The sequence below is a fragment of the Phasianus colchicus genome, chromosome 10, assembly GCF_987193195.1.
Source record: "Phasianus colchicus chromosome 10, bPhaCol1.hap1.1, whole genome shotgun sequence".
Lineage (NCBI taxonomy): Eukaryota > Metazoa > Chordata > Aves > Galliformes > Phasianidae > Phasianus > Phasianus colchicus.
The window spans coordinates 11,214,063-11,241,123 of NC_143445.1; the positions used below are offsets into that span (position 1 = coordinate 11,214,063).

At 34.7% G+C, this 27,061-nt stretch overlaps 1 protein-coding gene across 5 annotated transcripts in view; it reads right to left on the bottom strand.

The window, feature by feature from the left end:
- The window catches only part of XRN1 (5'-3' exoribonuclease 1), a 40,665-nt gene that overhangs the window by 1,356 nt on the left and 12,248 nt on the right, over positions 1-27,061 (bottom strand). For 2 of the 5 annotated variants that reach the window (XM_031596289.2, XM_031596291.2), the window contains 28 exons: positions 26,640-26,809; positions 25,681-25,801; positions 25,484-25,582; positions 23,755-23,858; positions 23,148-23,279; positions 22,288-22,450; positions 21,741-21,854; positions 21,176-21,274; positions 20,912-21,027; positions 18,604-18,750; positions 18,160-18,249; positions 16,757-16,892; positions 16,023-16,079; positions 15,249-15,381; positions 14,212-14,281; positions 12,875-13,100; positions 12,117-12,218; positions 11,343-11,438; positions 10,999-11,113; positions 10,499-10,563; positions 10,038-10,142; positions 9,534-9,659; positions 9,040-9,196; positions 8,594-8,775; positions 8,268-8,381; positions 8,071-8,182; positions 6,717-6,877; positions 524-6,519 (listed from right to left, as the gene is read on the bottom strand). In XM_031596289.2, coding sequence (XP_031452149.2) covers positions 6,229-6,519; positions 6,717-6,877; positions 8,071-8,182; positions 8,268-8,381; positions 8,594-8,775; positions 9,040-9,196; positions 9,534-9,659; positions 10,038-10,142; positions 10,499-10,563; positions 10,999-11,113; positions 11,343-11,438; positions 12,117-12,218; positions 12,875-13,100; positions 14,212-14,281; positions 15,249-15,381; positions 16,023-16,079; positions 16,757-16,892; positions 18,160-18,249; positions 18,604-18,750; positions 20,912-21,027; positions 21,176-21,274; positions 21,741-21,854; positions 22,288-22,450; positions 23,148-23,279; positions 23,755-23,858; positions 25,484-25,582; positions 25,681-25,801; positions 26,640-26,809 — 3,603 coding nt within the window. In that variant the 3' untranslated portion in view covers positions 524-6,228. Of the gene's footprint in view, positions 1-523; positions 6,520-6,716; positions 6,878-8,070; positions 8,183-8,267; positions 8,382-8,593; positions 8,776-9,039; positions 9,197-9,533; positions 9,660-10,037; positions 10,143-10,498; positions 10,564-10,998; positions 11,114-11,342; positions 11,439-12,116; positions 12,219-12,874; positions 13,101-14,211; positions 14,282-15,248; positions 15,382-16,022; positions 16,080-16,756; positions 16,893-18,159; positions 18,250-18,603; positions 18,751-20,911; positions 21,028-21,175; positions 21,275-21,740; positions 21,855-22,287; positions 22,451-23,147; positions 23,280-23,754; positions 23,859-25,483; positions 25,583-25,680; positions 25,802-26,639; positions 26,810-27,061 lie in introns of those variants that run through there. The other 3 variants (XR_016469629.1, XR_016469628.1, XM_031596290.2) reach the window with 3 other exon arrangements.

Consider the following 27,061-nt stretch of genomic DNA (forward strand, 5'->3'; position numbering starts at 1 on the left):
CTCTGGCAAGTGACAACACCTGCATCATGAGGAATTTGAGTATTTGTAAGAGAAGTCATCATGGTTCTGTCAGCAACAAGGACCCTCCAGGGGGTTTTCCAGTCATCCAAGTCACAATAGGTCATGAGAGCTGGGAATTCCTGCAGATCCAGCAGGAATTACTAGAAAAACCCCCAGGCTTCAAGTACGAATCAAACTTGGCATTGGCAACACTAACAGAACTTCAGCAACCAGAACCAAGGAGAGTAAGACCCAAAGCCTGTAACTCATGCTTTTTTTTTTTTTTTTTTTTTTCCCCCTTTAAGTTCCATTCCTTTCCTTACCTGTATTTTGTCTCATCAAACTCTGTATCCACTTCTTTAGCTCTAGCATTTTAAGAAGTTTTAATGTTATGTATTTACCTCAGTGTCTTCAGTCAGTTTGCTTTTAAGAATTTCCCTATTTTGCTATTGGTTGTATATCCCACATAGGTGATTCTGCAAGCTTCTCCTGGAAAATTAACACCCAAAATGAAAGCGCTGAACTTTCGGCAAATTTTACTTCAGTAATTTACCATACGATGGTTCTTGGTAGTTCCTCCTGTCCACCTGCCAGAATTTACCACTCTTCTTGAAGTCAAGAGACAACACCACCACATCAGCTAATCTAGCATCGTAGCTTCATGAGTGAGTTTTAGGCAGTGATGGGATATTTCTTGAGCAGATCCACTCTCGCTAAATAATCCTGCCCTCACACTGTCGTCTGTTGTACCAACACAGCTGTTCCTGTGGCTCCTCAGTGAGCTGATCGAGCTGAAAAATAACATGAGGGAAAGTTTCAATCAGATGAATTTCTTGATACGATTCATAATGCAGCAATACAAAGAGTTTGTACACAATTTGGCACAATCAAGTGGGAACAAGTCACAAGAGGCTGGTACAGCCAGTATTTCCACTAAGAACTACATATCACAGCTGCCCACATACATAAAGTTTTGCACTGAAGTGCCTGGGACACAAACAGTCCTTCCTTTCCACGAGCTCTCCAAAAGAAGTAACCTTTGACAGAGACTAAGGTGGATCATAGGACAAAGTTTTAAGACACTCATGTCTTAAAATAATTTATTTAACAAAGCAAGTGAAATGAGAAGTGCTATACTTGCTAACATTCCATTGTTTGCCCATGCTTTTAAACCTACACAAGTGATGTCCATGTTTGGGCACATGCTATGTGTATATGCAAGACAATGTCTGTCATCCTCTGCATGTCTCTTAAGGGACTACAAACAGCTTTGAAAAACAAAGGATATTACGTTGTGTGTATGCACTGTTTCTATTTATGTATCTATGAGTAATGAACGTGGAAAGTCCAGGGCTCAACAGCTCTTTAAAAGAACACTGATTTCAAAATTTGGAAATTCAACAGAAAGACTGAAAAAAAAGAGGGAAATGACCATCAGTGAAGCTTAAGGACAAGAGAATGGGTATGCTGGAGGCATACAATTGTTCTTGCTTCACCCTATAACCCCAACAAGGTTTCTGACTATGATTTTTATTGCCAGTTACTGGCACAGAAATTACATGCTGGCTTTGGATTGCCAGCCTTGGTCTTTCTGATGCAAAAAAAAAAAATAGAGGACTAAGGGTCATTATCAACTTTCATAAAGCAATGCTGATGCATTAATGATCACTGACCAAATTTTATTGGAAAAAAAATAATTAGTTTTAATGGAAAATGTTTTCTCTGTCCTCTAAAATGATAGGTTTACTGTTAACAGTTGGCCTGTGGACTACCTATGTTCATTCTGATTTATATTATCCTTCGCAGCAGCGATAAAACAGGACACTTTTTAAATCACAGAGAAGAATGTAAAAATCAGCAGTAATAAGGAACCTCTGTTGAAATGATAGATTCTTTTGTTAATAATCAGCAGCTACTTACCTCATGATATCTGCTTCCTCCAAATACGTAGCGGTTACAGTCTCAATATTCAAGGGTCCTCATGCACCTAAATTTGGATTCTCTGGGCCAAAATGTTTACTCAACCTGTGTCTGTGCCCATGATGTCACTGTGTCTCTTTTCCAGAGACAGAAAGAGAACATAACTCTCTCCATAGTAAGGAAGGATGATTATGGAACATCTATGCAGATCACTTCTCAAAAGAGGAAAGAGAAGAGACCCCTTACTGGAAGTAACCAGTCCTAGATTTGAGTTTCTTCACTCTTAGGGATCATTTGTGCAGTAATTCAAATGAACTAAACTAAATTGAACAAGAGTAACTTAATTTTTGAATGGGAATGGCTATGCAAGATTTATTATGCACCAACCAATATGTTTTAAAGTTATTCCTTTACATAAGCTCATTCTCTTTAGTGCTGAGTATTGAGACAGGACAGGGCAGAAACTGCCATACAGGACACCTGAAGTACCTACAGTCTGCTGATTAATTTGCAGGACAGGCTGAGAAATGCAAGATCATATCCTGGCATCTTCACGTTGAAAAATGTGACCTCAATGTACCAAGACTTGAGTGCAGTTCTGCACAGAATACAGTTGCACTGCATTTACACTTACATTGAATTAAATGGTTGGTAATGTTAAGAGTATGCTCCAATCTCTATACCAGTCATTTTAATCATGCTAATTCACATAATAACCTGTAAAAAGCAAAATACCAGATTTCTGCAAAAGACAGATCCTAACAAAATTTGTATGTCACAATCAAAGGTACTAAAAATTAATAAGCATGGCTACAGACTACAATGGTCATTATGCATTACAAGGGAACAAGTAAAGCTTGAACATACTCTTAGAGAAAAAAAATTACATTCAGCATATTTTACATACATTCTATACAAAGTCAGAGATTTATTTGCCCTCTAAAATGATATCTACTGATGTTAATTTGGCAGTTTCAAAAACCTGCTATTATTACGTGTGAGAAAATGTAATTATGAAACATACTTTGCAATTTCTTTCTTGACAAATATAATCACATTACATTATTTTGGTGCAGTTTGCCAATATGCTTCATTTAGAAGCCTTGTTACAAAGAAGGTACCTAAACTTACTCCACTCTCACAGAAATATCAGCATAATATTTTGTTTCAGAAAAAGGCAGTGTTCAGTTATCAAGTATTTCCAGGTATCCATGGCTTTTCCTGTTCTTCAGCTGTCAGCTATTTTTGCACCTTGACAAGAATTACTAGGACTGAACTTGCTGCAGAGCATTAGATTTATTTTTTTTTTTATCTAACAAGTGACAGATGCCAAAGGAATTTCAGAAGATCACCATTTAGTTAAATGCTTTTGATTTCAAACCGACCAACAGCAATCTAAAGAAGATTCCAATTTTTAAGTGAACAGCAGTTGAAAGGCATCAAGAAATAGCTCTGAGGAGGGGCGCATTTGCCACTTCTGGGAATAACAGAGCTTGGTCTTCATGAGATTCAATTTACATCTTAAAATTCCCATTTGAAGCATACAGAAGTTCCCACATTGTATTTGAAAATAAAACAGTGAAAATTTGTTTTTTTTGTTTCAATATTTAATCCAAACAGACACAGACACAATTTATAAAATTATTCTATTGCATTAAAGTTTTATATAGCATTTGACTCTTATTAACGGTTTTCCTTCAGTGTATCATATATTCATATTTTAAAATATCTTTGCACAGACCTTTGTGCAAGTACATGCTAAAAATCTGCAAATGCACACTAACACTAAACAGCACAAAAAATACATTCTGTATCCATTCATATGCAAATTTAAAACATTTCACTTGGCAGATAAACAATGAAAAATTATTTTAAAAAAATCAGAAACTACAAAAATGCGCACATAAAAGTCTTCCCTTTTGGATTTTTAGTAAAATACTGCTCTGTATAAGATCTAATGAAAAATTCCAGTGCTTACAAAATACTTTATATCTATGAGAAAAACAAATTTATACCTGTATGAATTAAACAATCTCCTCATTAAAATATGAAACTGAAGTCACAGGGAGATGGCGTAGGTCAACGCAGATGTCACATGTACCAGGACATGTAAAACTGTAATTAACTGGGCACCAGGCAGTATCACAGAATATAAATATATATGCTAAAACCCAGAGTCTAATACGATATGCAGCGGCTACAGAATTAAGTGTTTAAGCAGCTACATAGATTAAATATAGCAATGTTTTCAGAAGAGAGGGACAAAGTCTAGAAATGAGAAGTGATTAATAATAAAAATTGCTGTGTTTACTGATGTTAGCAGTATAGCATCCTTAATATGTATGTTTTAATCTGCATAAATTGGCTATCCAGGTATATAAAAATTTGGTAATTTTATGGAAATCCAGAATTTCAACTGACGTGACAAAATCCTTATCAATCATATCTGAGTCTTTCATGATGACACCTGTGTTTAAAGGAGACTACAATCTGAGAGATCAGGTGATGCAAGAATCTAAGGCAGTTAAACCTCTATCACAGGAATTTCTAAAAAGACCTTGTCTCTGATGATCAGGTAATTCATACAGGCCATGGGGGACTGATACCTTTGTCTCATAGAATTTCATATAAATGCTTTTGAAATATTGGCATGAAAACATCCTGTGAGTATCACATGGCAAATGACAATAAATCACCAACTTGTGTCACTTTCCCTTCATGGAATATGGCTTTATCATTTTTTGAAACTAAGTGAATATAAAGAAAACAACAAAAATCAACATATTTTTAAGACTGAATATAGACTATTCTACAAGGCTTGTGATACTAAATAAAAAGATTTTTACCTCTATTAGCCTTTTTATAGGATTTAACTTGATTCTAATAGAGTTGAAAAGCAAGTCTACAGACTTGCAGATCCAACATGAAAACTGCTTGGGAGACAACAAAATAAATCACTGAAGTGTAATTTCTCAGCTTTCCATTTTTAGAGGAAAAATATTTTTTCCTTGAATAATTAGAATAAAGAAGAAAAATGAAATTTAATCAATGCCAATGAATAGTACCAACTGAGGCTTCAAACTCTTAGACTGCAGAGTTATCATTAATATGAGTAAAGTGCACATGGATGAAAAATGAACAGGTACATACCTTTGAGCCTTTTCTTTCTGTACATGAACTAAGTATGATATAATTACTTCCTACCACATAGCTCCCTCCAAAAATACAAGTCAACTTTGTATAAATATTGTTATGGAACTAGCAGTAATAGTTTATGATAATGTAACGACAACTTTGCTACACAGAACTTCTATCACAAACCCAAAAATAAATACTAAAAGTCACCTAGCAATAAAAATAACATACCGTAGAGGTTTCAGGGCACACACTACTGGAGGGAAAAGTGGACTCAGTAAGCATAATTTTGACAGCCATACTACACAGATAGACATCTTTAAACTTGATTTTATAACGTAGAAAATTTCAGGATATCACTGGCATTTTAGGGGACTATGCAAACTGTAGTAGATATCCACGTTGCTTTATTACCAGAAAATAAAGAAATTTAATGCTTCTAGCTTTAAAGCAAACAAATAAAAACTTTACCAAAGAAGTCTCTACTTCGTAAATATATTTTTATTCAATACATCCTATAAATTGATCTCTTAGAATGAAATCTGCATCAGCAAGCACATTTTGCCACTCTGTTCCATCAGAGATATAGCAATACCTATTTTTGAAAGTTATAAAGTTGTTTCCCTCTGGCATAGAATCTATTAATTGAAGAAAATTTGGCAGTTTAACTGTAGCTAAGTTTTAGTTATACTGATTCATCTCAAAAGGACCTGGAAAGCCAATATAAAAACTGCATTTAAATATTTTTTTCCTTTCTATCTTGTTACACTATTTAAAAATAAGCTAGAACACAAAATGTCATGCTAAGCAATATTTGATGCCCAACTTATTACTGCTCCATATCCCACTCAAAAAGCACAGCAATTCTGAATTAAGGTTGCCACTGTTATTGCTGCTCACCCAGTACAGTCAGTAAGCCACTGTTCAGAAACCTAGGCACAATGAATGGCATGGTAACCTTAACTCAGCATTTCCTGCTAATTTAGGTCAAAATAACTAAGTTTTAATGTCATTTTCAATTTTCATAACAATCTGAAATTCATAGCAAATAAAATGTATTTCATTCTATATTATACTTAAAGTGGCTGGTCTTTTTAGTAGAGCTTTCTGATTTTTTTAAATGATATAACATTGGGGGAAGAGTTAAAAATAAAATACACCTAGCTACCATATTTATTCTGCAGATTTTGGTGTGCCAAAATTGACAGCCAGCTTTCTTGGCTTTCGCTTGCTGGAAGTATTTGGTGCTGATTTGTTACGAGGAACGCTTGGAGTAGCCACATTGTCTTGAAATGAAACAGAAGACTGAGCAGCTTGAGGAGATTTTAAAGGAGCTGAAGAACTATCTTGCTGAATGTGGTCAGAAGACACTGGCTGTTCATTCTTTAGTGGTGCAGCTTGAGGGGAACTCTGAAACTCCTTGAACTCAAAGTTTTTCTTGCTAGCAGCCCTTTTTTTAGTTACCTTTAAATTAAATAAATATTATTTAACAGAATGCATTCTTAAAAAAAAATTGCAAATATTCCACTATTAGAAAACATGCACACAAATATTAAACAATTTTCTAACACTACTCAGTTCTTCACAGTAGAGGTGTCGTATTCATCACATAGGTATAGTTTTACAAAAGTAGAATGTTAAGACAAACCTGCCAAACTTACCTGTAGAGGTATAAACTGGTTGTGAGAACCAACAGGTATTGTTCCTGCAAGAGACACATTTCCTGGATAGGAACCAGGATAATAGTGTTTGCCATGAATAGGCACTGGAGTTCCCCAGGACACTGGACCGAACATGTGAGATGATGGAGGTATTATATTAGCTGTGAAAATGAATATCTTTTAGCTTTCTTTTCTCATAAAGAGCATATCAACTCCCCGAAACCCAAAGCATCCTAATGACATTTCTATATATATTCTCTCTCCAATAATGCCTTATTTTCTTCATACTTGCTTGAAAATAGGTAGCTATTGATTTCTATTTCTCAACAACAAAAACAATAAAACAACTACTAAACAGTTCTGCTCTTAGAGTACATCTAGATGACAGCACCATGCTGCTACATCTGCATTTCAGAGTGCACATAAATTTGCATAGATTTTCAGATCTTTAGCCAGGTGAACTATACTAGTCAGGGGAAGTTAAGATTGGCTATTAGGATAATGTTCTTCTCCAAGAGGGTTGCTAGGCACTGGAACACGCTCTCCAGGGAAGGGGTCAGAAGCACTGAGCCTGCAGTAGTTCAAGAAGCATTTAGAAAGTGCTCTAAGGCATAAAGTTTAATTTTTAGATGGTCCTTTGCAAAGTCAGGAGTTGGGCTCAATTAGTCTTTTGGGTTCCTTCCAACTCCAGATATTTTATGATTCTACCCTCAGGGGATGAAAGATGTAGCAGTTGCTGTGTGGGTTATTAGGATACCACAGTTGTGCTGACTAATTACAAGCAGTGAGGATGATACAAAATACAATTTACTCTGATAAAAAATAGTGGAGACAGAAATGCCACTAGGATTTGTAACACTTGTTATTTACTAGGATAATGTTTTGCAGTATACAACAGGATTGTGATGCAGCACTTCAGTGAAAGTTTGTTCTGAACAAGTAAAATTACTAATGCACAGAAAACCAAGCCTGAAAACCAATAAACCCACATAATTAAAAAACAAAACCAAAGGGATATCTTCTGAATTTTGAACTGGAAGTATTAGATTTGAACTGACTGCCTTTTTTTTTTTTTTTTTGAAGAAAAAAAACACCTACTAACATAATGGAGAATTATATTATAAAGGAAAAGAAAGAAGAAACAAGAGTCAGGAGATGCATGATTCTCTGAATTGATTTGCATATTGATGAGAAGAGGTTCATGCATTGTTTTCCAAGCAGCTCAAATGTAAAACTATATTACAAAATGACCAAAAACAGGGCTTTCTGAAAGGCACCTGTTCTCATACAAAGAACTATTACAACTACAGGCAATCATGACAATACCTGAAATGTGTACTAGTCAAATGCTTACCGGGGGGTTGTGGAAAGACTGGAGGAATAGATCCAGGTGGCACAGGAACTCCAAGTGGCTGGTAATTTGGAAACATCGGTGGAGGAAAAGGCAAGTTAACTCCTACAGAGCTCTTTGAAAAAATAAGCAAATGATGGATTACAAAGAGAGCAATGCAAGAGAGACAAACATTTTCGAAGATTCTTTGCTGTCCTCACCAAACGCTGTAAAGCAAAAAGTGCAGCTTTCTCCTTTGCTTCAGCTTCAGAATGACACTGTGGTCCATGAACCAACAATCCATTGGATAATTTGATGTGACAAACGGTCATAGTCTAGAAAAATGAGACAAGATTTTTCAGGGCATTTGTACTGCAGACAAACAGTGAAATGGAAACTGGGGCTTTATTGTTTGCTTTGAAAAAAATGGGAACAAAAGGAGCTAAGTTTTATTTTTAGATAGATTTCAGTACTCGGTCCAGATGTTTAATAAAGGGCAATGGAAACCAAGCTGAGACCTTGAACTTTTGCAGAAAACGAGTTTTACCTGTGGTGTTTTCACGAAAGAGAAATCAGGTTGTGACATTCCAACAAGAGAACAAATACGAGAAAGTTCAGAAACAGGAGTAGACAATGTGGATTGTTGACCAACAAAAGGGTGACCTCCAGTTTCCAATGCTGGTGTACTTTGAGGGCCTCCAGTGGTATGAGGATTGTTCATATAAGCAGCTGTTAAAAGAAAAAAAAAAGCTGTATCACAAATATTTCCTGCAGTGAAAGAAGAGTAACTTTGTTATTAGCATTACATGAGTCATATTTGCTTTTTTCTGGTATTTTCACATCTGATGAACAAAATGGGAGAGTATGTATAAAGTAATTATTAACGCTGAATAAAAAAGTAGAATAGAATAATATGGACATTTAATTATTTCATTCTGAAAATAAATACTGAAGCATACTGAAGCTCTCAATTATAGTGATGTCTAAACATACCCATTTTTTTTGCTTGTCTATACTGCAATGCAGCTCCATGGCAATCCTGTCTACCAGGGGAAGCAGGAACGTCATTAACCTGGGATTTCAGTTCATTCCTAGTTTCCAGGTCAGAGCCATCTATCTTCAAAATTTCCTTGAGCATCTGTGTTCCTTTCTGTAAAAATAAAACAAACTTTCCAGGGATATGACAGCATTCAACCTTCTTACTTCATTCTGGATATTACAATCAAGTACTACAAATTAAATATTATAATTAATAATACACCAAATCTCCTTTTTTGTTTTTCTATCAGTTGCATTTTTAACAAAGGACGGATAACAGCCTCTTTACAAATGTGTTTGTTAATTTTCTTTAAGAGTAGCTAATTAGAAGCTCATCAATATGTTCAAGAAGGCTGAATGAGGTTTCATGCAGTTTTTCATAATAAAAACATTGATGATAAGACAGCGGAAGCTAAAGTGCCACATAATGCTTCCTGCAGTACACAGACCATGGCAAATGATTGTGGTGATAGATGTTCTTCATTTGTAGTTCTTGCTTCCTTGGAAGAAGTCTGCACTTCATTTTCTTTGGAAATTTTCAAAGAAGCTAGAAGGCTTTCAAGTTCACTGTCCTTCTAAAGATAAATTACAAAAAAAAAAAAAAAAAGTATATCAACTTCATGTATTACCAGTAGATGCAAGAGGAAAGATGTATTAGTTTGACATTAATTTTATGCTCATTCAGGACTTTTTTTTTCCCCTCTGAGTTCGGGCAGATCACAGCATGACTTGTCAGACTGGGAACAGACATCCAGAGATCAGATCAACTTTTGCACATAAAGCACAAGCGATCTATGAAGGGATGACTGAAAGAACGATCGAGGTTATTGGAGTTTGTCTTGTATCTGTTACAAACAGGAATTTGAGCACAAGTGAGCAGAAATAATGGGAACAAAACTAGGGAGAAACTGATATTATTAAAGAAGTACATGAAAATCAACATAACATCCTACCTTTCCACCTGTACAGGGACTATCACTTGCAGCCTTCTGAATTACAGGCACACTTTCATTTCTCTTCAGAAGTTTGACATTGTGCTTATTCATGCCTGCAAAATTCTGAAATAATACTGCAGTATTTATTGTTGAATACTAATATTCTATTATTTATTATAATGCAATTGAATTCAAAAATGCATCTGTATTATCTTCTACAAGCTAATATTCTTATTCAGTAAAATGTGTTTTCCTATTACAACATAGCTTTTACCACCTGAGATGAATAGGAAAATCATTTGTTATCATCATCATGTTCCTAATGCTCTAATTTTTTGTCTATACTCTCAAGAGAAAGAAGATCTCCAAAATAATGTTTATATATTAAAAGAATCAAGTAATAAGTACTTAAAATGATTACTCTGATCAGAGTATAGCGAAAAGACATGAAAACATTTACTCAGCATAGAATAAATTACCTGTTTGTTTGACATTTTATTATGGGGTTGACTTTCACCCCTTGTAAATCTGGAATCTTCTTTAACTACAAATAGAGAATAAGAATAAAAAACAGTTTTTAAGAACATTACAAAATATAACAAAGAATCAAAACAACCAAACCAAAACCTAACAACACTACAGTAGTACAGAGAGTTGCACTAATTTGAATGGTTGCATCATATGTCTCCAATTCATACTTTTAAGGTTATTTGGTGTATGCTTTTCTTATAGGGTAAAATATATGAAAATGAAGCACGTGGTGACAATTTTATATTCTACAAACATGATTACTTGCAAGCATATTTTCAAAGCCAAAGTTTTCCTTGTTTGGCTGTTTCTCTGTTGCTTTTTATTTTTCAGAGTCACTTAAGAGGAAACTCAACATAATGATGAAAAACTTTACTCATTAACCATTTCAATGAAAAACAGATAAAGCAACTAAGTTCTCTCAAATGAAATTTTTAATCATAGTACTCACATTTTTTATATGGCTCCTGTTTTCTTTGCTGACTTCTAAAGCTGCCATCATTGAAGCCTGGCTTATAGAACTGATTGCCAGATCCCAGCTTGATTTCCTGAGGTAGAACTGCACCCTAGAATTTCCAACATCAAACCTTAACAAGAAAGCTACTATCTATCATTTACATAACATTTTCATTGCCTCTTTCCAGCTCTCCACATATCCTGTGCAATAGTATTTTGATTCACAGAACTTATTTGCAACACTAACTGGTAAGTCTCCTGATGTAATGAAATAATGTAGGGAATTAAGAACCTTCATATTTTGAATCCAGACATTTGTTTAAAAGTGTATACACTTACTTTCTCATGTATGTTTTGCTGAACATGGTGAGACTTCCCAGAACCTTGCAATGATTGCCATATACTGCAAAATTCGTCTTCTTGCTTATTCTGTGCCTGAAAAAATAAGAAACAATTACCCAATAAACTCAACAGCCTTAAACTCAACTTCTGAGCAGCTAGTCATATGCAACTACATTCTGGAAATGCTAAGGGTCCAGTTTAACAGTGCTCAGACAACAGAACTTCTCATACTGACATTAGAAGAATTTGTGGGTATTTAATGTGTGATGGGCTACAATGTATTTTTGCAATATATTTTCCAAAGAATCACTATTTGGTTGTAATTGTAGTGAGCCTAGTGTTGGAGATGGCTTTTCTTTGCTCACAATTTTCAGAAGTTACTAACATAGAAAAAATCACTGATTATAATTGAATTCAGATGATAATTCGAAATGCTTTTGAAAGCATGCTCTCATATCGAAAATATACTTTCATTTTATAAATAATGATTTACTTTCAAGGCATTAACATGCTTAACTGCTTCATAACTTTACAGGTATACCACCACAAAACGAATGCCTAGATACACAAACAATAACTCTTCTGAAAATCCAGAATCTGAATGAGGTAACGCAGGATTTTTTCATTTATGCAAGAACTGGGACAAGTTCTGCCCCAGTCTGCACGTGGACTAACACACCTTGGTTTTCTTACATCAGCTGCTTGCATACGATGAAAAAGGACAGGTGCTGTAAACAGTGGCCAAAATACTAAATGAATGAGGACACTCACTTTATTTTTCTGATTGCTACTCAGAAATGATCCTTTGTGGGGTGAGTTGGAGGTCCTCTGATTTTCAGCCCTGAGATTGTAATGCTGTCTTCCATTCAGTTGCTAAATCAAGAGAAAAAAAGAAAACCTGAAGTGTGTCATCACTCTAAATTTTCTTTTGAATAGTACTCTTCTATAGATTTGGAAAACACAATGCAATTCTTCTCTAACACATCTATCAACATTTAATTACCCATTATGCTTACGATTTTTAAAGTCACTTATTAAAAATGAAAGATTAATTAAACTCATTAGAACCCCAATTCATCTGTAATTTTTCCTGCTTTACTTCATTTCTTAAGTAATCATAACAAAAATACCAAATTAAAAAAAAAAATCACATCTTGTCTTTCTGAGCAGGGATGCAAGTTTGGCCTACAGCAAACATTAAGGAACAGAGCATTAAGGAAATAACTGCATCTCTGCCAAACCAAGCTATTTGCTAAAACCAGCTGCAGCATCAATACTCTGATCTGAATATCTGCCTTTTGGAAATCCAGTCAAAGCTATTCAAATAAAGCAGAAAATTGTCAGAAAAGAATGTCTGGTCTCTTTAATTACTGAATAAATTAATTTATCCAAGCTAAGAGCTATTCTACTTCTAATACACTGACATAATTGCAATCATTTTTCATACCAATAAGGATAACAGCCAGTTACAATTTAGCTTCCATGTAAAAACTATGTATATCCATGCATAAATGAAAGTAAAGTCTTACCTGAGTAGGAACAAAAAGGGAGCGAGGGGAATGGTTGAGGCCTCCCAGATGCACTTTTTGTGAGCATACAGATGTTAGATCAGATGCATATGAATTGTAGTTATTCACAGCTGGCTGAGGTTTAACTATGGCCGTCAGTTTTTGATTTCCCATTTCTGACCGAACACCATGAGACAGGTTAATTAAGGCACTTGATGGCAGACGATAACCTCTGGCAGGTGAGCACCTTAAGTAGAGCAGATTTAACTTTTATTTGATGTCATTTCAATGTTGACACATTTAATACACAAAATACATCTGATTTGACAATGTTGTTGCCTCTATACAAAAAGATGACTCAAGTTTGAGCATCAGAGGCTGAAAATCATACCCAATATTAAAATCTAGTACCTTTACATACAACATGAAACCCATCTGTTGTGTTCTGCTTTGGCCTCTGGCTTTCAAATACTGGTTTTATAATGCATGTTTCAGTGCTAACCTCAAATTTTAAAAGGAGAAATTGTTATATCATAATTCTGTACTAAGTATTTCTGTAAAAAAAAGTGTATATATATGAACCATATATATGAACTTTTCCTGAGGTGAAAGCCAGAGCCAGTGGCAGAACAATAATCTGAAGTCAAGAATCATTTAGTCAGTTTTGTATACTTCTTGATAGCAAAGATAATCTGTTCTACAGGACATGTTCTTAAAAGGAATAGGATTGCGTTATGCATGCTAAACACAGGGAATAGGCAAGATTTTCTTCTAATTTGTCTTAAGAAATTAACTTGCCTAATGCAAAAAAAACCAAAAGCAAATAGTAAAATTAATACTACTAAGTAAATTACTGCACTTAGTCATTTACCTGCTTACTTAAACACAAAAGAGTTATTGCACTCTAAACTAAAAACATCAGTGATGCCTCCACCTGAAGAACCACTGAAGTTTTTAAAAGGCAGTTAGTTTAGTGCTCAAGTAACAATTTTTGTTTGTTCAGAGTCCCTTTTTCAGAGGAGCGGATGATTACCAAGTCTGTTTTTTTAACTATATGTTAAACACACACTGATAATAACCTGTTCTCTCTATATATTTGTTTAAAAAAGACATTTCCATCTAGTGCACTATTCTGCTGGTTCATATCTGTCTTCTAAAAGTTAGTAGCTCTGAACTCTGGAAAAACAACAAAATCCAACTTGAAAGCATTTCCTTCCTACTCAAAGAGAAAAAGATCCGCAATTATAATTGAGAAATGAAGCTAAAAAAACAAAAAGCCATCTAAAACCACTGGACCACTGAAAACAGGCCAACAATGAAACGGCTATGGAAATGGCTATGAAATCCTCTGCACAAACCTTATAGTTAGGCCTCCAAGGAATTCTTCATCAAACAAAACTTCAAAGAGCACGTCTGTTTCTCTACTGGCTATAGAAAACAAAATAAAATGTCATACTATGCCTGTGACAAGTAGCTGTTTAATCTAAACTACATAATTATCAGTTATGCAGTAAATAATGAAAATATAAGTCATTTAGCTTGAAGAAATCCTTGTTCTTTAAATTAGGAATTTTATTAACAACAATTCAGAAATGCTTCCCCAGAGAAAGTAAAAAATGGCTGCCCTCTAAAGATATACTTTTATCAGAACTACACTGTGCATAACAACTTATCAACCTGCATGATCGATTGATATTGCAGGTGATTTACAGCAGTGCATCACAGGTGTCAGAAACCACCAGAAAAAAAGATGCAAGGCATTCTTTACATTCAGGCAATGAGAAATGGACATCTTCAGCATTACTTTTCGTGATTATTTCTTGCATAATGATAGATTAAAACCATGTTAACAATTTCTATTACTAGATTTCAAACTTTTACATCCCATCTGCTTAGGTAAATCCTTTTGTTTACCTGAAACAGACAGTCCTCTCATCAAAGAAGTTATAAATTCATGTCACTTAACAGAATTCAAATATCATAAAGTAAAATCCAAATAATAAAAAAAAAGAGACAAATCTATGTGATAAAACTGTACATTCAATGAAATGCTCCTACTGTTTTTACTCCTTTTTTAAAAATTTCAATTAGTTCTTTTTGCAGCCTGTGTTCTTTCTCACTGATCTCAATGCTTTCTTCATTTTAAGAAGGAACAAAGGGTAAGTAATTTCATATTCAAAGTACAGCTGGATAACACATGAAATTAAAAAGGAATACCTGTAGATTTATTGAACAGTAAATAGTGGCTTCAAGTTGCATATGTTTCATAGGTGAGAAATGTGTGTTTACCACTATTATACAAAAAAAAACCCCAAAACTTCTATGAAGCTTAGTTTCACATCCCTAGCTTAACTGTTATATAGCTTTAATGCTACAGTTATGAAGAAAATATTACCTCCTTTAATTCCTATAATGGTACCTCGAAGACCAACTGGGACAGAGAAGTTCTCTCTTACATTGACAACACGGTCAAACAGCCTATACTCTGCATCTCTATCTGGGACAACTCCATTCTGCTGTTCTAAAGGCTGAAAAGAATAAAAAAGGGATTACAGTCAAGACACTACCTGAAACACACTATAAAACAAACTTCAAAAACAAACAAAAAACAGAATCCTTTCCATCCAGACACAATGCAAACAATTTTTTAAAATTATTTACTGCAACTCATGGCTTGAGAAACAGCAGCACTGTGCGTGATTTAAGACAAACCAAGGGGACCAGTTTAGATGATCTAAAACCCACCAAGTACATCATCCCTGTATGAGTAACATAGGTGACTATCTGAGAAATAGCAGGGAAGATGAGCAGCTGAACATACATCAAAAACTGAACAAAAAGGAAAACAGGGAAGCGGAGACAAATGAAAAGTACATTTCTTTATACAGTTCATGAGAAATGAATGTCTGAAAGTCAGAAGAAAGAGAAGAACTGAAAGTTACATATGAGTATATGTACATGAATGAGTTTGTAGTTAGCAGAAAATTCTCTTCTTTTGGAGAGAGACTGCCACTTTAAAGCTGATTTTCTAGGAGGCATAAGAAAATTTATTGTCCACAAATACTGTTCTAAAATTCTGCTTTCTGAGAACTGAAAAGCTGAGTTAAAGTAACAATGATCTCAACAACATCCATTTCAAACAAAATCAAAAATGTTTCATGTCACTTACTCTATACAGCAAATGGGGTTTCACAGTTACTCGCACCTTCTTGTTGCTCTTTCTCTGCTAAAGGAAAGGTGAAACAAAACATGTGAAGAAATAACGTAAAGTTCTTTGTGAAGAAGGTAGCTTTGCAAGACCTATACAATTAAAGTGGTTAAACCTCATTTTTAAAGTATGACTGAATATTTTTGAAGAGCTTGCATTGTCTAATGCCAGAACTCATACCGATGTGTATCCCCTCAACTAATTTCAAAGAAATCAGCCCGTTTTTCCATCTATCTTTGCCTTTACCTTTGGCTTTAGTAACTCTTTTGGCACCTTTTTTGATCTGTGGTCCTGAGAAAATAGCTTTCTAATTTTCCTCACTAAACAAGTTTTCACAAAAGAGAAAAGCAAGGGAAAAAGAGCTATTAGTGTACTTGGAAACAGCACTTCAGTTGACCAGAATATATACTGATGCCTGTTCTTTTCTGAAATCACCAAAAAGCAGAGTTCAGAGTACAGCCTATTGCTATAGAATCACCTCAAAACCAGTAAGTCAATTAGGAAGATCAAGAATGAGCTCTTCTGAATTCCTGTGTCAATTTACATTGCAAATTCGTATCTTACATTACGTTTTATATGCTTTTTTTTGGAATGACAAGTAATCTTCCAGTTGCTTATTCTAATTCAAGACCTTGGAAAATAGCGAGCAATCAGTTTTGGTTCATCATTGCCGACAGTGACATTGAGCAGCATACCTTGCATTTTTCTATTTCTTCTTCAATTTTCTCAACAATAGCTGCATCCAAAATTTGCAAGTCACAAGATGAGCGAGATAAAGCAGAGACAGGATGTGCCTTCAACCAGGCAACAATTTCTTGAACTTTCTCAGCTCTAAATAAAAGAGGAAATGAATTTAAACCTCTCAAGTATATGTACATATTTATATACACACACACAAGGCACCTTATGAGATCAAAATACTGAAGTATTTTGATATAGGCACAATATCTGTAAACGTTCATAAATGATCTAAAAGTGCTCTATGACTTAACAAGAGACATTAAAAAAACCAAGCCTAACTGAATGATGCACTACTGTTTCAGGGAGCCTATGAAGAGGAGGGGAATCAACTCTCTGAAAGGGTGATAACTGCAGGACAAGGAAATGGTTTTAAGTTAAGGGAGGGGAGATTTAAGATGTATGTCAGGGGGAAATTCTTTACAGAGAGAGTGGTGAGGTACTGGAACAGGCTGCCCAGAGAGGTGGTGGATGCCCCATCCCTGGAGGTGTTCAAGGCCAGATTGGATGAGGCCCTGGGCAGCCTGGTCTGGTATTAACTGGTCTAGTATTAAATGTGGAGGTTGGTGGCCCTGCACGTGGCAGGGGGGTTGGAGATTCATGATCCTTGAGCTCCCTTCCAACCCCGGCCATTCTGTGATTCTGTTTCAAATTTATAACTTTAAGTTTTGCCCCAACAAAAAACAAACAACAACAACAACAAACCCAGGAAGTTATAAAAGAGTATTTAATAAATTATGTTTGCATCTAAACAACTGTGTCCAGCTGTGATTAAAGATTCTGCACTAAGTTCTCACAGAACAGTAAAAAAGAACTCTAGGGCATGCTTCTGAATGTAAATGTAACACAAAGCTGAAATTCTTATGATTGAAAAGTTCATGAATATGTCTCACTACCTAGCAATAAAGGCTGGTTTTTTTTAATGTTACTATACTGCATCTAGAACAAAGGTTGATCCCTGTCTTCCATGATGCTGACTGAATAAACACTAAAATTTGCATCCAGACTTAAAAGAAAATGACCTTAAACACTTAAAATAACTACTGCTTATTTTCCAAAAATGAAAAAAAAAATCACTATTTTGCGAACTGTACATACTGAAATTAGCAATAAAAGCAAACATTTTGAAGCAGCCACAGAAAGCTACGTGTCTCATTAATTATTACTCTTGGCATAGGAGTCTGACAAATACTTGGAGTCCACAACTGAAAAGCACAACATTCTGATCATTTTTTCAGATCAATCACTGACAATCATGCTGCTCAAGGAATAGCACCTGTTTCAGTTACTTAGCTGCCTCCATGAATTTCAGTACTGCCAGCCTTAATGCTTATTCCAGAAAAAACAGGAGATGGCTTACCCATTCTCATCCTCACCAGGCCAGATGTCATCTTCATAGAATATATCTTCCTGGCTATTCTTGGCTATATAACTGAACAGTTCGGGAACCCTAAACATTGAATAAAATGAGGAGAGATTTAATTTCATGTTGGCAGACAAACCAAAAAACTTAACCAAAACAAACTTGGATGGGATTTGAAACTTCTGGATTCCAGACAAATTTTTTTGACTTTCTCTTTACTTGCTAAATACAAGCTGCTGACAAAATTCTTCTATCCTCAACTACGTTTCTCCTTAGAAGGAGAGACTACTGGAAGGAGAATACTGGGAAGCAGAGAATTTCATCAAGCAACCACAAAAAGCAAACTATTCAGTTCTTAGAAGACCTATGCCCACAGGACAAAAAATCATATGACTGTCATGCAGCTGGATAGTTTAGATCAAGTTCATGTCCAGCAACTACCTTTCTAAATACTCCGCAAGTAGCTGTTCAACTGCAGAAGAATACATCCATTCATTTCCAACTTTCTTAGTATAGCCAGGAACTTCTTCATTTTTCTTATTGAACTTAAGGTTTAGCCCCACATTTGCTTTGTGATCTCCATGAGGACTGGAAAGAAGAAGAAGTTAATCAGCTTGCAATAACGTGTGGATAGGCACACACACATTGTCTTAAATCACAGAAAAGCAATGTTCATTGCATAGTTCACTTGTCAGCACTGCAACAACTGTATTACAGGACTTCAGCTGTGCTCCTTAAGGCAAAGGAGTATTTTATCATTTGCTCAATAGATTGATCATTTACCATGATGTAGAAGGATGTCCCTGAACAATCAAGGAAACAAACCAAGGGAACAAATATATATTTTGCCATAAGAAGATGTTCATATACCATCTTCAGCTGTCTCTGGAAACCGCAGTTCAGAGAACTATAGTGATTTCTTCCATTACATATTTTAAGCAGCTTTTTTCTTAATTAGTATGATTTTTAAATATAATTAAGTACAATTATTTTTCCTTTGTACTATCAGAGATGATAAGTACAATGAAATTAGATCCCACTTCAGTTTTTCACTCTCAGTGTAGCAAAGAGAACATGTGTTGTTTATCCTACATGGAAGGATTTGTATCAAATCAAAACTCACTTTTCCAGTTGTTTGATAAGGCTTTGAATACAGTAACTTGGTGGCTCCTTTCACAGAATGATTGTAAAAAAGGACTTCAAGGAAACTTAAGTTCTGCCTAGATAGGTGCTCAACTAGAAAAAAAGTATTTCAGTCTAATGATTTAGTTAGATTTTACACTAAGCATTAAAAATCAAATTAAAAAAACCACAATGTCCTTCAGTTTTGCCTGAAACAGAGAAAACACTGCAGTGAAAATACCTGGAATCATAAACTCAGAACAATGCCTTTATCTGTGAATGCAATAATAGAAAGCCAGGAGCCTTATTTCACATACCAAGATTATCACCTCCTTGAGAGAAGATTCCTCAAAAAACACAAAGACACAGAAGCTTTACCTGATTAATGCAGATTTCTGGCTTCTATAGCCCAGAAAAGATATATTCAAAACATACTCTTTTCAGGTACTTAGATGAATTCCACGCTTTCTATATGTAAGCAGCTTCCCTATACTCTGGGATCCTTTTTTTGTGTGATGATCAAACAAGGATTTAGATAGTGATACAAACTAAGCTCATTTTTTAACAACTGATTGGCACATCTCACTGTACAAACATGCTGATGAGTGTTCCTTTGCACCTCTGAGCTGCACGCAAGCAATAAAAAAGAATTTTATCAGGACAAAAGAGTTTTAGCCAATTCTGCTTCCCAGTGCTGTTCCCATAACACCTCTCCAGTTTTTAAAGACCCATTACATGTTTATGGAAATTGATGAAGCTGTGGTACTACTGTGTCAATACATTTGGTGCACTAATTTCAAAGAGGGACAGAAGTTGGCAGCTTTTTGTAGTATGACCCAATCTCAGTCAGTTCTCACTTTTAAACATTGCTTTTTCTGTAAAAAAAAAAAGCTTAATATTACTCAATTATTAACCAGCAGTTAGAAGCCTGTAACCAAACCAGAATAAATCTTAGCCACAACTGAACTAAAGTATTTGCCAGGTCAAACCCCAGCTTCAGTTACACAAATAGCTAACCAGGAAAGTCAATTTATATCTTTCTTTAACACTCCAATTAAAATAAATATAAATTAACAAGATGCTAACATCATAAGGTCCCCAGGGAGACCTTACAGCAGCCACAGAGTGCCCTCAGAAGTTGGAGAGGGACTCTTTATCTTGGAGTGCAGTGACAGGCAAAGGGTGATGATTTTAAGCTAAAAACCAATAGGTATAGATTAGACTTCAGAAAGAAATTCTTCACTATAAGGTTGGTGAGGCACTGGAAAAGGTCATCCAGAGAAGCTGCCTATGTTCCAGTCCTGAAGGTGTTCAAGGTAGGAGTTCCAGGCAGCCAGATCCAATAAATGGCATCCCTGCCCATGACATGGGCACTGGAACTAGATGTTCTTTTAGGTCCCTTCCCACCCGAGCCATTTTATTATTCTATGTTTATGACAAGAGGAAAAACCATTACATGTGTATTTAATTTACAGCCAATATACTTCAAAGTTTCACATCACAAATCAATTCTATACTTTGAGAATAAAAACAGCATGAAAAACATAGCAGAGAATGTAAAATAGTGCTGGAATTTACAAGCTACCTTACAGGCAAAATACATAAATGGGTTTGCGTATGGACTTACTTCTTCTTTGATCCTCTTCCAATAAAGATACTCCCTGTAAATCTGGAGACTAGATATCCACTGACTCCAAGACGGCTGGCCAAAATGTACGCAGGATTGTACTTCACAGAGTATTTCTTTAAAACAAACAAAAAAATATTTAAGGATAAGGATTTTCATATAAAGGGCAAATGAATAAGAAAGAAGCATTTTTTTGAAGATGTTAACGATTGTAAAAATTATTTTACATGGTGTTTAAGCTTTTACTACAAGACAAGGACTTACATGCTGATTCTGTATGAGACGATCAAGCTGAGGTTCACATGGAATACTGAAAACGACTCGAATTCTACCTTCTGGCATCACATCACGTGAATCTTGAACCTTGCAGAGAAATGCAACACAACAGAACTGTAACTTAAAAACAGCAGTTTCGGGACTCTGGCCTAGAACTTCAATTTATTGATAGTTTTGCTGAAGCATGCACAGAGATGCCTTAGGATTCATCATCTTTTCCTGACCTATGCAGTACTCTGTCCCAGAGGTAATCATACAGCATTAAAGCAAAAGAATCCAAGATAGAAAACAATCATTAACAGGATCTGCATGTATTGAAAATCATTCCTCATAAATGAAAATAATTCTCCATTCAAGCTACACTACCTTACACCCATAATGTCAGGGACAGGAAATAGCAGAACCACCCTCTATTTTGACTAACCATTGGGGAATATTCCATTTAAAATTTCAGTTACCAAAATAACCAGCACTGCCACACAACATCTTAGATCATTTTAAGCTTTCAAGTAAGGAAATCTAGGGAAAAAAAAGCAACAAGCTTGGAACTAACTTCTCCCATGCAGCCATAGTATGGAGACCCCAGCATAAAGGCTGTACTGCCAGGCGGAAATAAATCATCCAAAGTTTTGATGTTCGAAAAGCGCGAGTCAAAGGCTTTGATATCCTACATGAAAAGAGAAAATTGATAATATTAAATGTATCATTCAGTTCCAGTAGAATTAAGAAGTTCGTACAAACAGATGCTTATTCTAAAACTCTCTATTATAAAATCTGAAGTAATTCAAAGGCAAATAAGTTAGTGCTGTATTACAAATGCTGGTTACACAATCAACTTAGCACATCACTACAGTATTTCCTGCAAAATATCAACAGCTATAAAAGTCATTTTTCTGGACAGATCTCTACTTTGCAAAAAGGCCCCAAATTTTGTGACAAAATACTTTCCTAAGTACATTATTGCTTCTTACATATCAAACGACATTAATTGAAGATGCTTATTTTTGTTCATTCTTTTGCATAGAAAGTGTGCATGTTCCTCCCCCACCTCAATGGAGTAAAGAACTATGTGCAAGAAGATACTGAAGTTTTATATTTACCTTGACAACAGTTTGGTAAACAAAAGGAAGAGCTTGTTTTGACCACTGCTTCTCCAAATAAACTTGACCATTTTGGTTTAGTTGATATCTATTACCAGTGAGTAACTGAGCATACACAACCACTGATGTCTCATGAATAATTATTCCTTTTCTTCTCTGATAACTGAACACAAAATAGAACATTAAGTTTGATTACAACAAACAGAACTTCACCAAGATGGTGGAATTAATTTCTTAAAATAAAAGTAACTCTTAACATAGGGATTTTAATGGTTTGTTTCCCATTGTATAAAAAGTACCCAGAACAAACAGCTTCACCAATTGCTTACCCATCACTGCACAGCCATCAATATGTAGCTGAGTTTGTTGAGCACATTTTACATTTACAGTGGAGAATAGTTAAGACAGTTAAATTCAAATCACAGGTAATAAAATGGCAAGATGTGTTCTGTTGGGCATTCACACTCTAGAAGTGTGAGCTGTATTCAGATTTAAAATGTTAAGCTATTGAAATTATATATTGCTACTATATGACTCCATTCTACATACTTTCTACAACTGAAGATTACTAAAATTAGAACAGAGAACTGACTGGGAGAGTAAATACGGATACTCATTTATTGAAAATTCTTTTGTAACAACTTCTGATTTTGAATACTTAGTAATTAACTCCATATATTCTGAAATTTCAACATATGCTTTTTAAACTTTTAAAAAATTTATTTTTTCCAGTGAACCAATTGACATGCATTGTTATGAACACAGCAGCTCTTCCCTGCTACTTAAACATATACTAAGGCAACAAATCATAGCTAAGCTATAAAATACAAAGTTACACTTCGATTTTCAAAGTTACTTACTGCTCTGAAACACCCTGAACTTCTTTCAGCCACATGCTTTGCTCCTTATCTCCAACAAACGTCACTTTAGTTGGGGGCACTGCATTCCCCATGTAGAGTTTCTGTGTTCCATGTGGTTCTTCCAAATAAAACCTTGAAAATTATGACAGATACAAATGTAATCAAATAAGACAACTCTAGGCATAACCAACCATGAGCAAAACTTAAATAGTTAGAAATTATTTTCTAAGGACATGGAAACCTGCTCCTTTTACAAGGGGCACACAGTGTAAATTTTATAAGAAATACCAGTGCACGTGCTGAAAGGAAGATTGTATAGAAACGTCCTCTTCTACATTACTCAATATGGATTTCCACATGTACATTTTTATCTCAAAGTTAAGAATGAGATCTCCAAAAATTTTAAACCTAGAGTAAAATACTGAAGAACTAAACTTCTACACTGATAACCAAATCTCAGAATGATATACAAAGAGTGTTTGATAAATCTGGAGTAATTTGCTGTTAGTAAGTATTACAACAAAATCAAAACTTGTACAGCCTAGTAATGTTGTTTGGAATGAAAACAATGAAGAAGGCAATTAATTATCTATGAGATATATCTTACTTAGTTTCTCCATCTGACACAGCAACAACTCTGGCTTCCTCAAGGTGTGGCCAATTAACAAAAACCACCTTTCCAAGTACCGAACTGGCAACATTTTCCACTGTCTGAAAAAAAGAGGAGTTATTGTTACTAATTATTTTTAACACATTCAAATTGTTCCTTAAAAACATTTTCAAATTGCTTTTGCAGTAAGAATGGCTCTAGTTAGGGAACTGTTCTCTTGCAGAATGGAAGACTAATTTTACCTCACTGTATTGTGATAGATACTACACATAATCTGATTAGAAATGATGAAGGGAATCATACTTTCTACCATTTTAGGAAGAGTATCGCATTTCAAATGTGTGTCTTTGTATCTAGTATTTGTCAGTCATAGGAATGGGGCTGACGTCCATTTCTGATATATATTTCCTACTGTGGTGTTGGTTTTTTTTATTGTTTGTTGTTGTTGCTGTTAAATCACTTAGAAACTGACAATATTAGTAAAATATTTTATATTTTATACAAAATACAAATATTAAAAGAATACAAAATAAAATATTAATATTTTATACAACAGATTCAACTTCTATATCTCTCAGAACCACTTTTGTCCAGGACTTTCATAACATCAGTAATTTTAATCTCATCTCTTTATCCATTAGTTTCAGCTACTTATTAATCTATTATTTTTTGCACGTTTAACTCTCTGCAGTCTATCTTAAGTACTTACTCCTCCTATTTACTATGAAATCCCACTTTGCTCTTTAAACTTTTCTATTTTCCAGTATCTATTTATTTATCAAAATATTTAAACTTGTTTTCTTCCATTTCTTTTCCTGGATTTGATATTGCTACTTGATATTTTTGATTATGAATTAATATTGTCCTGTGAAGCATTTTTTAAAAATATTTTTGCTTCTTAATATCTCTGCATCAACTCTTTCCTCTAATTGCTCCACAAAATAGCTTCATTTACACAGAAAGCATAAACCTGCTTTGTTAACGAAGAGTCTGATAAAAAGAGCCTACTGATGAACATTTGAAGGTAACCACAGAGAAATGTCGGAAGTTTTACTAAAACAACCTACAAAAGTTATTCTTAAGATAGGACAAAGTCAAACCTTTCAGCAATTTCTCAAAATTCGAGGCTGTTTTCTACAAAAATTTAGCATTTTAATGCTAATGAACTTTATTTTTTTATTATTGACTCCGATAGCCAATGAAAGCTTTTCGCTGGAACTAATATAGTACATGTTTTCAATGATCTGAAAATTATTTTGAAAACAAATACTGATAGTATTATCAACTAACAGACTAAACTTTGAGCTAAACTGCTAAACTGCTGCTTTGGCAGGTATTTATTTCAGCAATTAGTTCTATGGCCTTCAGCATTTATCTGTATTTCACATTCCCTTTGATTAATCCAATTTAAAAAGCTTATACATAAAGCTCATTCTGAGATCAAAGCCTTACTAATTAAATGAGGCTTTTAAAGAAAAACTTTAGTAAATGTATGCTGGATTTTTGCAGTTTTTAATTTTAATTTTTTTTTTCAAATGACTCTAAAGGTTTTTCTCTTAACACATTACTGAGAAGATTTAAATAACCAAAATTTCAAAAATTGACAATTAAGGAAGTTCATTCTCTCTACAAGTTTTTTGGTTGATTATTCGTTGTGTTTGTTTTTTTGGGAGGGGGAAAGAGAGGGGGTTGGGTTTTTTAGTTTCTTTTAAAGAAGAATACTTACTTGCTCTTTTGAGTTCTCATCAGTTAGGATTTCTAACATCATGTTTTCTCCATGGCTGCTTTGCTGAAACACTTGTACGCCACTTTTTTTAAGATAGAACTGGACAAGAACAAAAAAGTACATAAAACTTAACTGATATCTGATGTAATAATCTATGAAAAACAATAGAAAATGTCAAATAAAATAAAATAATTTACCTTATGTTTAATGTGCTTTAAGGTAGGAAATCCACAAAAATACAATGCACTCTTGTTGATTTTAGTTATTTTGTTGTGGGTGATTTCTACATGCCAAGCATCCAAAGGTATTGTTTTGTACCTAAAAAACAAATTGCACAATGTTTGCTTATACAGGCTGACCTTTGACTCTATAACCTCTCATTACCCTTTCAAGCCCTCCAGGAACACTACTTGACAAAAGCTTTGAGTGGGCCTGTAAGATGCCAAGTGATTTAAGCTTCTTGAAATCTAGACAAATGACTGTGAAACACATACCATGTCTGCAAAGACACTACTTAAAAACAAAGGAAGAACATAACTTCCAGCCACAATCACAATCTCGCTATTTTAATTCACAGCCATTGTTAAATTCCCAACTGACAATAGTTATATAAGGTATAATTCATCTTCACAACTATTCAGTTTCCACCAAGTGTAAACTCACAACAGGCATTCACCCATCAATTTATCTTAATTTTGATTATAATTAAGGCTATATTTCCACTTAATCTTGAAAGCTCAGCATGTGCTAAATGAAATGAACTGCTTGTAGTGATTGGAAAAACAGAAAATATGCTTGTATTCAACGCTCTGCACTGGATTTAAATATTTACCACGGTTTACAAATGGTCTGAAATTAGTGTGTCAATAAATCACCACGTCTATCAAATATTTGTACCAGTTTTTCCATCTTCCATATCATAACAGATTTTAGTAATTCTCCAGAAAAGGTTCTTTCTGACTTAGTATTGGTTCATCTGTTTTGCCAAGCAACACTTGAAGAAATTACCATCCAGCCCACAACAAGTAACATCTAATGCAACAATTTACATATTCCAGTCTATGTATCTCCACAAACAACTTCTGGCTAAAATGTGACTTATTAACTACTTTCTAACTACTTTCAGACTACTCCAAAAAGGTTACATCCTCATTACCTGGTATGGCATCTTTCTATGGAGGGAAATTTCTCTGGCCACGGTGACATGTACTGGAACTCTGCATCTTTGTCATACCAATACATTAAGCAAGCACTATGAACATTTCTCTGTTTCTCCTCTTCTTTTAGGCACTTATTACACGATTCCATGGCTTCCAGCAGTCGTTTCTAAATTTAAGAAAAATTTGCGTAAGTGAAACCAGCAACAGAGATTAGCACAGATGCGTACAATACAGAAGTGGATATCTGCATTTTTCCAGTTAATGTGTTCATTGTCTAAGTGCAGCATTTCCTTCATCATGCTCCAAGTCCAGAATGAAAATAGGACAATTACAGTGGAAGACTGAAGAATAAATGTTTCCTTTTCTGCAAACATGTTTCCAAAATGCTAGCCATATTTTGTTTCATACATTTAGCACG